Genomic DNA, 14,367 nt, shown 5'->3' with positions numbered 1-14,367 from the left:
CTCCGCAGCACACCTTTGGAATCTGTTGAGTTTGATTTGGAGTTTTAGGCGAGGCTATTCCATCACAAAGATTACGAGGTACCTTCTCTGAGAAACTTTCACTCCGCTTTGCTGATTTAGAAGTGGGCAGATCAACAAGTTTATGTCCACGGAGTAAAATTTGCTCTCAGCATAAACCTTCCTCCAATGGCCAGAGGGAGTGTGGGCCGACACAGGGAAGCCCTCAAGGCATTCACTCTATTGAGAATGGCTGGCCAGATGAATGTCTTTTTTTTACCGTCTATCACAACCAGGTATATCCTGGTGGTGAGGGACAGTAAAAAACAGAAAATGACCCATATACAATTTTTAGAAAACTCCCATGGTGTGGGGGTCATCCTGGTTTTATTTTTCAAAACAAATTCCAACGTTGTCAGTTTGTTTTGAAAAATGACAGACTTCGGAAAAGCCTGATAGCCGGCCATCATGCTTGACAGAGCCATCCCTAAAAATTGTCCTCATTGACAGAAACCGCCATGATGGCAGTTCCCGCCCATAGGCTAAAGAAGTGGGGGGGGGGGGGTTGGCGAACATCTCTAATTTTAGTAGGCGAAGTAAAGGCGCTGTGGCAAATGTAAAATACTCCTCTACCACGTCTGCCTTTACTCTGGCCGCCCTACCCTAAATTAAGCCCTTTATTTGTAGTTTGCAGCATTAGTGCAGTAAACATTGAAAACTGCAAAAAAAGGAATTGTGAGAACTTTAGAACATGCCCAAAAATATATTTATGGGGAGCATTCTCCCTCAAATGTATCTGTAATCATGCATTTTTCATTAGGACAGTTCAGTGTGGTACAAATGTACTTTGCAAAACTGTGACAGGCTAAGCTTTAAGTTTTATTAAGGTGTACACACATACACCCGGTATTTGGACACTAGCATTTGGCTTTAGGCAATCTACTAATGCCAAGCCCAAAAGTGATGGCATTGATGAAAGAATGTTATTAAAAGTCATAATTTATCGAGAACAGGCAATCCTTGCTCATTCAATTTGTTAGGATACTGCTATTGTTCCCCATGTCCTTTAACGAATTTCAGTGATGTAAAAGGAAAATATTTAGTGATGAACCCAATTTATCCTATTAGGGCTTGTGTTTATCTTTTCTGTCTCTGCTGAACACTTTTGGCAGTAGAGAACTTAGGGAAACCATTTTCCCACTGACGGTTTAGAGTTAAGTCCTGATTTGTTTGTGGATGTCACTTAACTGTGTGCACAGGTATCCAGAGTGGTACTGCTGCAGAAATAGTGTTGTCTGCCATTTTATCTACAAACGTTGGAACTGGTACTTCGAGACCTTTGGTTGAGCGCAAGAGTTCAAGTGAATGTTCTTTTTTGGGGGGTAGATCTCTGTTTCTGTTTCTGTTTTTCAGCTTCCTCAGCTTTTTTCTTCTCTTCTTCTGCTTTCTTTCTCTCTTCCTTTATCTCTTTGTACCTCCATTTTGGAAGCTGCAGGTAAGTGTCGTGGTTGACGCTGCTCCTTCTCCTCATTTTCTCTGGATAGTAAGTAGGCTGGGGGGCCCTGGTGACGCGGACTTTAGGGATGACTATTCCTGGCCTCACGGTGCTCCTTGAAAGTAGATGTAATGGTAACAGACTTGCCCTCCTGGAAGAAACCACACTGTTCCTCTGAGGCACCTGGAGGCCACCAGTCTGAAGACTTGATCTTCTTTCCTTCTTCTTGGCCTCAACCGTGCTGTGAGAGTCCTGAGATGAATTCTCGTTTCTGTTTTTGCTGAATTCCTCTAGTGCTCTCTTTTCCTGGTCATTTTGTTCCCTGAGGATTTCTTGCACGGAATATCTACGTTTTCCCACACAGGGAGGAGTCCCTGGGCACACTGTTCTGCATGCCATAGAAATAAATGGGCTGCTCAGAGCGGTGGTCACCTTGACCATGTGATCCATGACACCACCCTCTTTTGGATCATTGAAATAGCTAAACGTGAATGTTGACCTGATGCATTCTGAGATCTTCTGGAGACATGTTTTAGTTTCATTTGCATGTGCTAATAGTACTTTCATCTTAGGCCATTCGGGTTTATAGAGGTCACAGAACTGTTCGGCACATGGTCTGCTCATCAGTTTGTGCACTAGGTAAGAGGTTTCGTACCTCCCTGTAAAGCGTGCCCACTCCAGGGCGGTCATTGCTCTACTGGTGTCTGTCGCATGCATATCAGCCCCTTAAAGAAAAGAAAAGAAAAAACACAAAATTAGTACGATTGTCGACTATTTGAGTTTATATTGTTTAACCTCGACTCCGAAGAAGGGAATAAGATCGACAGCGAAATAAGACACAATTTTTCGAAAACTGGCAGAGATTGGCTTCTTACCGCTGTCATTTTTGTGAATAAGGTTGAAATTGACAGCTACCTAATGCCTGTTCAACCACAAATGAAATTACCACCTGAGTAGTTCTACGGGGTGCAAGAGTTAAATTGGATAATCAAATCTCATTGCGGAGCCTCGTTAAAGCACAACAATTGTTCTTGGGAAAAGTTAACAATATACCAAAAGGTAATTAATAAACTAGAAAACGGTTCAATAATTGCAGTTGCAAACAATATAAATGTCACGAAGTCTCTCAAGTGGATGCGTGGAAAGCTCTTAAATTGAACTAGAAAAGAGGTGATTAATATCCAACTTAATCTTAATCGTAACCTGCAGTGCTCCACCTGCCAAGACCACAGGCACTAGCCCAGACCCCACGAGTTCCCATCCTAGCTATAATTCTTCTTGCAAACCTTCTCCTCATCATCAACTCTTAGGACCTCATTGTAAGTCGCTCATTAAATTCCCTACACTGAGAAAACCCCTATTTATGCAAGGGACGAAATTAGGAGTTTGGCTTTATTTACCACACCTGATAATTGTCAGCTGTGTTAAATAAAGTATCATTCCTTAAATGTCAGCAGATCAAAGCTTCCGAAATGTAACTGGGGAAAACACAATATTTACAATATCATGAAAATTTTAGCACATTAAACACTGAAATCCATGTTATTCCCCCCCCCCCCAGATACCCATAATAGGTGTTATTTATTGCATCCGATAAATAACTTACCCTGTTGTATTGTAATTTATCAGGGGCGATAAATAATGCCCCAACTCGTATACAGGCCCTCATTCGACAAAGCAGTGTTCCTTACCTATTTGAGAATATGCTATTTCCCAGCCACCGTACCCTAGTCACCGCAGCTTTCCGTTCTAGCTTTCCATCACAACAACAATTCTCCCATACCTGTGAGGATGCAGCCTAACGGCCGGCGCGGTCGACCTTCAAACTGCGGAACTGGGTTTGAATCTAGGCAAGGGATGCTAAACATCCTGTGATTCTGGCCAAATCACATAATCTGCTCATGCCATCTAAAAAATGAATGTGTCTGTAACGTAACTGGTGCTCATGTAAAGCGCTCTGGATTGATTCAGGTTGAGTTTGTGCCATATAAAAAACAATGCCAGAAGGTCATCTATACCACCCTTTTTCCATCCACTCCACTCAAATCCTACCCTGAGCCACCATTTACCTTATTTTCTTTTACTATGCTAATGGACTCGCCCTTAATGGACTTTAAAATTAAACCTTTTCCCCTTCTTTGTAGGATTTGAGCTGTTAGACAAAAAACTATCTTTTCTGCCTTAATGATGGTAGGACTCTGAAACTGTGATACTGATTCTGATAAAAAAAACATCCAATTGAGCCTGCCTAAATATTCGGCTCTTTTATAACAAGCATTTACAATGCAACGGTCTCGCCTTTGAAAAAGTTAGAGCTATTGGCATTGTAAATGACAACATTTTTATTTATGTGTTGGTTTTGAAAACAGATAAATAAATGGCACTGTCATTTACAATGCCAATAGCTTAATCTCTCGCAAATGCCACACACAAACACACAGACCCACACAGAGTCCCACACACATACATACCTACAGAGCCACATGCAGAGCCACACACACACACACAGAGCCACACACACACATACACAGAGCCACAGACACACACACATCCCCCCCTCCCCCTGTCGGGACGTACCCTCCAGGGCCAGCATGGACAGGAAGTCCTTGCAGTTGGACATGCCGGTGGAGTCGGTGATGCAGGTCTTCAACAAGTTGGACCAGAAGGTGGCCGTGGTGATGACCGTGCCGTCGATGCTCGACACCTTCCAGTAGTCGATGGGCAGCGTGGAGCAGACCAGCACCCAGCCCGACAGGGCCAGCAGGAAGGCCACAATCTCCCCCACCATGCTGGCCATGGTCACCGGCGAGGATCACAGGGCACAGGTGTCAGAGGTGAGGGCATGGGTGAGGGCAGAGGGCACAGGGGTAAGAGCTGAGGGCAGAGGGCATCGGGGTAAGAGCTGAGGGCATCGGGGTAAGAGCTGAGAGTACAGGGGTAAGAAGTGAGTGAGGGCCCGGGGTGAGATCAGATGGCAGAGGATTCAGAGCTAAGGGCACCTGCGAGGGCAGAGAGCAATGCAGCTCGCAACTTTAATGAATGCCTGGAACGTTGGAGTCCCGATCAGGGGACTCTGAATCAGAAACTGCCCAAGAGCCTCTCACGGGCTCTAAAACAATAATGCCCCAGGTTGCTGTGGCGGAACGATGGAGCGGCCCTCTGCCCTCCGGGGCCGCTCTAGAACCACTGTTGGTCACCCAGATGCCCACACTCACCGGGCTGCTTTGACGGGGGGCTCCTCGTCGTTCCCGCGCTGCTCCTCAAGGCGGCTGCTCCCTTCACTGGCTAGGGGGCTCTCCCTTTACTCTGGGAGCCTCGCGGCGCTCGCGGCTGGACTTCTATCTCTCCTCTCACTCCCCGGGGCTCTCCCACGCTCTTGGGAGCCCTTGGGGGGGGGTTGCGGTGGCAGTATCTCTCCGGACACGGCAGCTTCCAATGGGCTCCCGGCCTCTTCCTGTGGTCCCTCAGTCCCGCCCTCGGCCTGCCTGACTTCCAGATCGGGCTGCGGGGACAATGAGGGGTAGGCACCCTCTCTAATTTAAATATAAAGCGAGGTGGGTACTCACTCGGGCAATAAAAAAGAAATCGCCGCAAGGTCCCTGGCGGGGTGGGCACTCGCCAGGGATTCCAAATTTGGCAATCAGCGAGGAAAATGCCGGGTGGGAACCGGCTACGAACAGATAGCGCTCCCAAGGCGCAGAAGACAAGTACAGCGCTTCCAGGCGCTTTAGAGAAGAAATAGAGCTCCCCCAGCGCTAAAGGCACAATAAAGCGCTTCCACGACCCGCCCGCCCCAGCTCCATGAAAAAATGGCGGCCGCAAACATCCTAACAAAAAAAAAAGGAAACACCCACAATTGGCCACCTCTTCATGACGAAACAAAGGGGGCGGGGCTTAAAAAACACAGAAACGCCCACGAATCTGCTTCAAGAATGAGTGACATTATTCTCTTCCAATGGCTAGCCTCCATTTATGGAGCTAGCCAATGGAAGAGAGAGGCGGGTTCAACCCTAGTAACTGGAAAACAAAATTTCTCGAGCTGCGCGACACTGCTGCGCAGTGTATGCCAGTCGACACCTAAAAACTGTGGTATGCTTAAAAGAATACTTATTGCCGTGAATTTTTAATCTTTCATACAATAACCAATTTAATCTAACATCTGTCTGAGTGTGTTATTGTGATGGTATTAATGAATTAGGGCCAGATGTACGACCCTTTTTTGTATGCGAAAATGGATTTGCAACCCGTTTGCATATGTAAAATCAAATAGGGCCATGTACAATTCATATTTAGTGAGTCACGGTTTGTTTGTAACTCACTAAATAGGAATTGTGAGTCTCTATTAGGAAGGGGCATTCCAAGGGCGTCCCTTCCTAATAGCGAGGATGAGGCCTATGAAAGAATGTTTTGCGGCTGCAATTGCGGTCTCAAAACACTTGCAATTTACCGCCTACTTCAAGAGAGTGGTAAAGCTCTCGCAAATGGTAAGGTGTCCCCAGGGGACCCCTTCCCCTTTGCGAATGCAGGGGGAATATTTTTTAAGGGCAGGCAATGATCCCAGGGACCAGTGCCTGCCCTTATAAAATTAGACAAAAAGGTTTAATTGTTCTTTCTTTAAATGCATCCAGTTTTCCTTGAAGGAAAAAAGGGCTGCATTAAAAAAAAAAAGTCTGGTGTTTTTTGAAAGCAATTCAATTCAAGGAGGTCTGCTCAGCTCATCAGGTCCCCATACTTGGGAGGGCCAGCCATTCCTAATGGACTCGCAAATTGCAAGTGCCTCATTAAAATGCATGAGACATGCAATTTGCGACCCATTTAGGAATCGCTAACAGTGTCTCAGACACTGTTGTACATGGCATTTAGCGACTCACAAATTGCGACTCGTAATTGAGTACAATTTGCAAGTCGCTAAATGGCATGCTCGTACGTCTGGCACTTGATGTGCTGTAGAGAGAAACAGTGAGCTCTGTCAGAACATCAGGTGTTACTTCTTTTGTTTTGCGTCGCAGTTGGAGAGCGTTTGGTTTCTGTAATTCTAACTCAACTTAACTTCTTCAGGAGGTTGGGTCTTCCTGTTGCCATTCTTTATTTCTACAGTATGCTTTTAAGAGTGGTCTATCTAAATTTGGTCTCAAATTCGTGAGTTGACTTTCAATTAACGATCCTCGTTTGACAGCTAACAAGGTGTTTGGCCACCCTAATTTCCACCCCTCCTATCGGTGGAGAGAGATTTGTCAGAGGATCACTCCCTCTGTGGTAAATGGAGATGCTGTACTTTTTCTGACAGTAAAGAGCCCAGTATGGTTGGAGTAGTAAAGAGGGTAAGCGCATAGTAATAAAATTTTGCAGCGTTACTGCTGCAACACTACCAAAACTACCCTTTTTAGGTCTCGCCTAGGCAGCGCATGCGCTGTTTCGGTCGAGAGATGCTGTATACAGTATAGTGGGGAAGATCTGCCCACTATCTTTTTAATTGGCCAAAATCGTAAATGCCGTATTCTGATTGGTGTTCGGCAAGCTAGTCCCGCCTCCTGACGGCCATGATGTAATTTTTTTCCCTCCATGGCTATCGGCCCCTTTACTTTCAAAACAGTTCAGTTCCCCTGCCTCCCCCGTTCCCTCCCGCAGTCTGTAACTTCTCGTATCACCACCCCCTCCCCCACCCCTCCCGTTCGTGCCTTCTTCGAGGGTTGCACTTCCATTTATAATGCCCTTATATAGGCACAAGATCCCAGTCCTTATTTAGGCATTAGTCAAGCTATCCCAATACAGGCATGGTCACCTACATCTGTCCACCCCAACGTCACAACGAGTTCTTAGAAAACCAGACCCGTAAGCTGTTGGATGTTTCCCTAGCCTAGGACTATTGATTTCTCCAAGAACTCATTTATTATGCATGAACCGCTATACCCTAAGGGTTTATTCCTGACGTCTTCCTCTGCCTGACTTTACGTCAATGCTAACATTCCTAAGCACCTTCCAGGTATAAATATACCTTCCCTTACCATGGCAAACAACGGCTCGATTTGGCTGCACTCGCCACGGCAAGTAAGGAGGAGACCTCGACTTAGAGGAGCCTGTGTCCCGGCCTGACGCACTGACCAGACGCTGTCATCCCTGCTTGCAGAGAATCCAGCTTCCAGTGTTCGGACTCCCTTCGCAGGGTGTTAGAGTTCGAGATTCCAAAAGAGATTCCAACCTCTCTCATTCTTACGGTATGGAGCTGACTAGAACCTAGAGGGACTCTTGGCATACAATCTTAGCATACAAACTTAGCATACAAACTATAGAAAACAGCACCTACTTCTTACCTTGTACTACATTTAGGTTAGGTACACTGGGGTAGAACTAGTTAGAGAACGCATCGTTTGAGTACTCGCATTTTAACCTGCGTTATTTATATGTATGATAGCTAAAAGACAATGCTATTGCAGTATTATTTCTTTTTTACTGCTCACGCTGTACATTTTAGATCTTGCATTCTGTCTTATGATTTTAACAACACATATCTCTTACACAAGAAATAAGACTGTTCAATAAATCCCTTTCATTGAAACACCCGTCTACTCTTTCTGTGTAACTCTGTAGAAACGAAGCATGCACAATTAGCTTAGTGAAACTGTTATCTATTGTTTCCACGATTCTGAGTGTGTTCCAGAAACAAAAGTTGTCATGTTTATGCGGTTGCCAGAAACTACTCACTTTATGTTTGACAAGGAGTTTCAAGTGCCTCTGAGTTAGCTGGCACACAAAGTAATTAAGTTCAATATACTCAATCGGGGCATACTGACCTCAGTCCTATGCCAAAACTATAGTATATATAATTTTCCAATGCACAGAGCCTATTAGGGAAAAGGGACTAAACTACATGGCACCCAATGGTTTGATAAGGCAGTAATTTAACTCTAGATACTGAAGTAACTCAGTTGTGCTTTTCTCTGAGACCTTTACTCACATACTCCATAAGACGTCTGGAGTGGGTAGGGATAAGTATCTGCCAAAACTGAATAGGACAAAAATCCTATATTTGCTGTTTGGTTTGTTCAACGTTGAAGGATACAGCGTTCCAAAATATTGTGCACCTTATCTTCGTTTCCTTGAAACTTGTTCTACATTTTTTTAAAAACAATGTCCAATAACAGGGATAACGCTGAGACTGCTCCAGTCGACGACGCATTACATCTCGCTGTAAATACTACTGGTTTTAATGAAACCGATGAGGATGCGATTCCTATCCATCCATATATAAGGAGAGCCATCACTCTAAAACTTATAAAACACGGCCTATCACCTAGAGGTGGTGGAGCAGTTTTCATAATAGAGGCACACAAATCATTTCAGACAGAGGTATTCTATTCATGGATTACATTCCCAGAATCAAATCCAGTAACACAAGTGTTTCACTTCTTTAAAGATGATGAACCACCTGAGGAATACATTCCCTTTGAGGATGTTGAAATTCCACTTGCATATCAGGAGCATCAGCTCTGGTTTAAAGGCACCCTAAAACATCACAAAAACATTACCAGGCTCGGTCCACTGGGTAGACCAGGAGCAACATGGCCGATTTTAGCCGGCTACACACCTCATCCTCAACTCGAAGAGATATCAGAAGATGAATTACTTACTCATCTAAAAGAGTTAATAAAAATTTACAGACAATTAGTCCTATAGGTCAAGCAGACTTTCGCAGTCCAACCACCATTGACTGTTCCAAATAAAAAACATCAAAACAGGGTAATATACTAGAAATTACTCCACAGACTGTACAGGCAGCCATGATTAAAATGCCCACAAAATGTGAACAAATTCCATTCTGGATAGCTCAAAAAATTACTCGAATCGAGGCAGTATTTCCTAATATTAGCCCTTATAAGAAACACAGAATTCGAACAATCTGTTTACCAATGGGGATCACACCACAACTGGAAGACTGCACCACTTGGGATACAGTCTTTGCTGCCATCTATACTAAAACACATGGTGTTCCATCAATTTCGGTAATACCAGATGTCCTGAAACAGATTCAAACCGAATACGGGGCAGAGCCTGCTCTGACTTTAGGTATGAAATTGCTGAAAATTTCGACTAGGTCTCAACAATAATATTATCTAATATTAAAGGAGAGGCAGCATCAGTGGCGATCCACCAACGCTTAAGGGAATTTGATGTAACAGAACATCAACATGAACTACCCAGAATAATAGAAAAATCTTATGCAGAATTAGGCAGAGACAGTTTGGGTGGAAAACCTTTGAAACCACAACTTTCTGAAGGTCCTGAAAAGAACTGTAATAAACAAAATCCTACATCTTCTAAAAAGAATTGGAAACCAATAAACAAAATTCAAAACAGAAACGTTCTGAATCCCGAGGTTGGTCTCCTCAAAAGGAGCCCTCTGAAAGGAGGTATAACCTCAGGAATAGGGATAATATAAGAAAACCTGACAGGTATCAGGATACTGATACTTGTTCCTATCGTACCTTTCAGATATTGTCACAAACATCCGAAAGAAGAGGACGGTCAGATCACAAAGAAGAACGTGTAAAGTCCAAAGACGATCAACACGTTCAGAAAAACAAATCAAAACCTCGATTCTCCAAAAAGGTAGCAGGTCTGAAGATCAGACATGCCGAAAATACTGAGAACACAACTCAAGAACAGAGAATGGGCTCAGACTATGCTGGACAGTGCAGCAGAAGTAACAATAGCTCGCCAGAACCGGAAGAAACTTCTGGAGATAGTGGACTTGAATGAGTACATAACAGTAGAGACTGTAGACACCAGGGGTAGTACTCCACAAAGCTTATATGAAATAACACTCCGGTTGGAGGGAGACATACCAAGAAAAGTGAAAGCACTCTATTGGGAGAAACTTTCAAGGGTTATGATATACTTCTAGCAGAAAGGGACTGGCCACCACAATTTGTCAGGGAGTGCCCACAAGGCGAGGGCATCATTATGCCAGCCTTCTCCAACCATATTCCAATTCACCAAAAATATACATATGCAAGGAAATGAGCAGTTGCCATGCCCCAGCATTATACAAAAATCATGTAGGATGGGTGAGGACTCCTCTCACCATAAAATACAGTTAAAAAATCAACCAACTGCACAAAGGCAGTACCCAATAAAGCAAGAAGCTAAAAAACAGATCAGGGAGATCTTAGATCAACTTGAATACCAAGGGGTGATTGCAACATGCACCTCCTCAATGAACAATCCTTTATTTCCTGTATCCAAACCAGACAATACATATTGTCTAGTTTCGCATTACAGTCATTTGAACATATAATGAATAATAATAATCATATAATCATATAATGAATATTTACAGAATTGGCTTCAAAACGGATTCAAATATGCAAAAGGTGCCACAATAAAGCATAAAACGCTTTAGGAACAAGTAGTTCAGTTGCAAAACGGACTACAAAATACTCATGTGATACACACGCTGAGTCATCAACGTGATGGCTTTCACATTGCAGGGAATTCATTGGCTGATGAAGCTGCAAAAGGGGCTGTACAAACGGCTTCCGTAACTGCGATCACTTGTTCAAAAACGAGAATAGACAGTGAGATATTGTTGGCTGTCAATGCTTGAAGCAAAGGCAGTGGTGCAGCGTTACCGAAAAAGTTTCCACTCAAGTACTCTTATGTAATTGATGCGAACAGCATTCCTTTTTCTCTAATCCTTGGAGTGGGGGATAGGGTAATTCCAAACATGGAATGTAGAGCAGCTTTGATTTATGAAGCACATCTTGGGGAGGTTCTGTCACATCAGGGGATCTCTAACACAACATTAACATTGAAAGAGATTCACTGGTGGCCTAGTATGAATACACTGATTCACATCTTCATCAATAAGTGTATAGACTGCAATAGACAGCGTAGTGCAGAACACCATAAGACACCAGACTACGAAGTAGCCTGCCCAGTACAGACATCATTGTTAGACAGCAATAGACTATATACGCGCAGACGTCCTTTTGGGCAAATGCGATCCCATAAACAGTAAGTCAAGGAGGTTCCTATGGATATGGCCTCATCGCTCGGCTGATGCTCGAACTGTTATAAAAGATTGGCGAGTCTTTATCAGCACATACGGAATTGGCACACTACATTCTGACCAGGGTCCTGCGTTTAGCTCTCTGGCTTACAAAGAGGCTGTGGCCAGTTTGGGAGTAGCATTACGGTACTCGTCTCCATTCCGATCTCAGGGTAATTCCGTTGTGGAAAGGACAAACCGGGACATAAAGCTGTCTATAATAGCTAGGGAATTTGGTTTGGGTGATGGGTGGGTCAAACATCTTTATGGGGTCCAACGCTCATTAAATAATTTTCCAAGAAGTTCTCTAGGGGGGGTCACTCCATATGAGGTCTTATATGGGACAAGAATGTGGTATCCCGATCTCGAATGTAAAGGCACAGTGGTGGAAAATAAACCTGTTGATATCAAAGATCGTTTGGCTGTTTTACAGGATCTAAATGAACTAAGATCGAAACTAAGCAACGTGTTCCTGAACTCAACCACCACTGGGGAAAAAAAGCTGTCCCAGCAAGGACTGTCTGGTTCCCAAAAGATGGGGATCTAGTCAAAGAGAAAATGCGGACAAGAAGGAATTTGGGCCTTCTTACAGACAACCAGTACCTGTCCTAGCCATCCATGGAACAAGAACAGTACTTCTGCCGCCCCTTGCTGGAAGAAAGGAGAAAGATTTGTGTCAATCGACCACATCAAACCACACTATGTGGCAACTACTAAATAGTAGGCCTAGTGGACTCCGACCTAGTAGCCAACTCACTCCACTTGCTACTATCCAAGAGGTTCAGACTGAAAGACTCATCACCATCGAGAATTCAGAGATAACTGATGAAGGACTAATCAACCATGCTATGGAACTCATCCCTCTTTAACCCAAATAACAGTTCGTCAAGACAAACCTGTCTACTTCAATGTAACACGTGGCCAACTGATTCCAGCGATTTCAACAAATCCTGATGCAATTTCAACAATTGACCGAACTGCTTCTGGCTACTTCATTAACTTTGATACGTTTTCTGAGGATCCAAGTGAGCCTGAAACGACGCCAGTCCAAAAAACTTTCAAAGAACAATTAGAAGACTTTTTTATCATCTGGAAAAGACTTAACTTTTTTCACCATGGATTGAACTATGGATTATTTCTAGAATATTATTCTTTCTACTTTGGGTTGCTTTAGTAAGGACTCTTACAGAGCTTGTGAATGGCAGATATATTCATTTGGACACTGAAAGTAAAAATGTGAACTTACTTTTAAAACCACACAAATCATCCCATTGTGAAGCTGGAGACTTGTCAGCAGTGAACATCACAGCCGTTCCTATACAAGATGGTATAGTTTGGGACAAAACCGATTATGATATATTCGGCGCGTTGGAAATTTTGAAGATTATACACTTATTTAAAATTTCTTTAAGTTACTTTATTACCTCTAGTAGCTATTCTAATGATTGGGACATTGAGACTGTTAATAACATGATGTCTGATCTAGAAAGATCTGCTGCATTTTCTAACAATGAAAACTTAGAGGGTCCATTAGACTATGAACAGCTTTATTGGTATAACCTTTATGGTCATCATTTCTTGCAAAAATTTGCAACACCTAGAAATGTATTTATGTTTAACCAATGGGAACATTGTCCTACACCACCAAAGGGTAGTTCAAAAACGTTTGCAAATAAGTTTCCATATTTTTCAGGATACAATACATCTGAACCAGAAAACTTTTACCATAAGGAATGTAAACAAAACAGGACAGAAAAGTATGTTAACTCATACAAAACAGATTTATTCTGCAGCCTTTATTGCCCAACTGTCTAGAAAAGGGTTTGACTTTTGGAAAGACACAATCGACTCAAAATCTGTCCGGGGTACAAAAGATTGGCAAGTACAGGGAATAGAAGCTTTGTTTAGAGCCTGTATCATCCCACAGCAAATAATGTTTTTGAATGACACTGTCCAACAAACGTCTTGCCTTGGATTAGCTAAGATCAAGGACATGAACGCACCTTCTGTGCCAACACCTGCAAGTAATAGCACTACACAGGGAGCGGTGAGAGTAGACACAATTTTACAAAACAACAGATCCGATCCTGAATGGGAAAAATGGTTGCTCTGGCCCACAGACAAACACCTGTCAAGAAAATTCCTGAATAGAATACAGGGCTTTACTATCAATAGGCCAGACCCACGTTATGTTCAACAACAGAATCCTGGGGTAGTAACAACATACAGTGTAGGAAAGCCACAACTACGTTCTATTATTTTATTAGGCTGGACGCTACAAACCCTGTGTGCAGGCTATGTGCCTTGGCGTATCATCAACACGTCGGCTCTGTTTACAGAATACAATCTCACTGATAAACAGATCGAATTGGCACAAAGGGGAGCAAAGTATACAGTGCTGAGCTTTGAAAAACTTGAAAAATTGCCCTTTACCGTAGCAGAAAAATCAGCTACAGAATGGATCATTCATGGTAAAATAACTCTGCCTGTTACAACTTTCCATTTTCAATATTGCCTCAAACAAATGCAAGCAGGCAAATATGAAAGGTTGGGTAAAGAATACATTAAGACATCCTCGGATTTACCTTACACACACAGATGTTGGAGTGGGGGGCGTGAAGTGTTTCTAAGTGAAAATTTTTTTTTAGGAGGCCCCCTCTTGGTAGTTATCTGGGACCAGGGGGAATATATGCAAAAATTATGGGATGTCCCGTTTTTGCAGGCCAGAAGACCTGTTGTCCAATGGAAGTGTTCTGTATGTCTCTGAGTACTATGGGATCTAGTAGGGGTTTAGCAACAATACGCAACAAGTATCTGATGTGTACCT

General features: G+C 43.2%; 1 protein-coding gene across 1 annotated transcript in view; it reads right to left on the bottom strand.

Moving 5' to 3' along the window:
• Positions 1-648: 648 nt before the first annotated feature.
• ANKRD33B (ankyrin repeat domain 33B) overlaps positions 649-14,367 on the bottom strand; it is a 316,496-nt gene continuing 302,777 nt past the window's right edge. The window contains exon 4 of the mRNA XM_086966908.1: positions 649-2,217. Within this exon, the coding sequence (XP_086823034.1) occupies positions 1,355-2,217 (863 nt within the window). The 3' untranslated portion in view covers positions 649-1,354. The remainder of the gene's footprint in view (positions 2,218-14,367) is intronic.

Source organism: Lissotriton vulgaris, chromosome 4_1 (assembly GCF_964263255.1).
Source record: "Lissotriton vulgaris chromosome 4_1, aLisVul1.2, whole genome shotgun sequence".
Lineage (NCBI taxonomy): Eukaryota > Metazoa > Chordata > Amphibia > Caudata > Salamandridae > Lissotriton > Lissotriton vulgaris.
The sequence above is the reverse complement of the archived record's forward strand: the minus strand, read 5'-3'. Positions and strand labels throughout refer to the sequence as shown.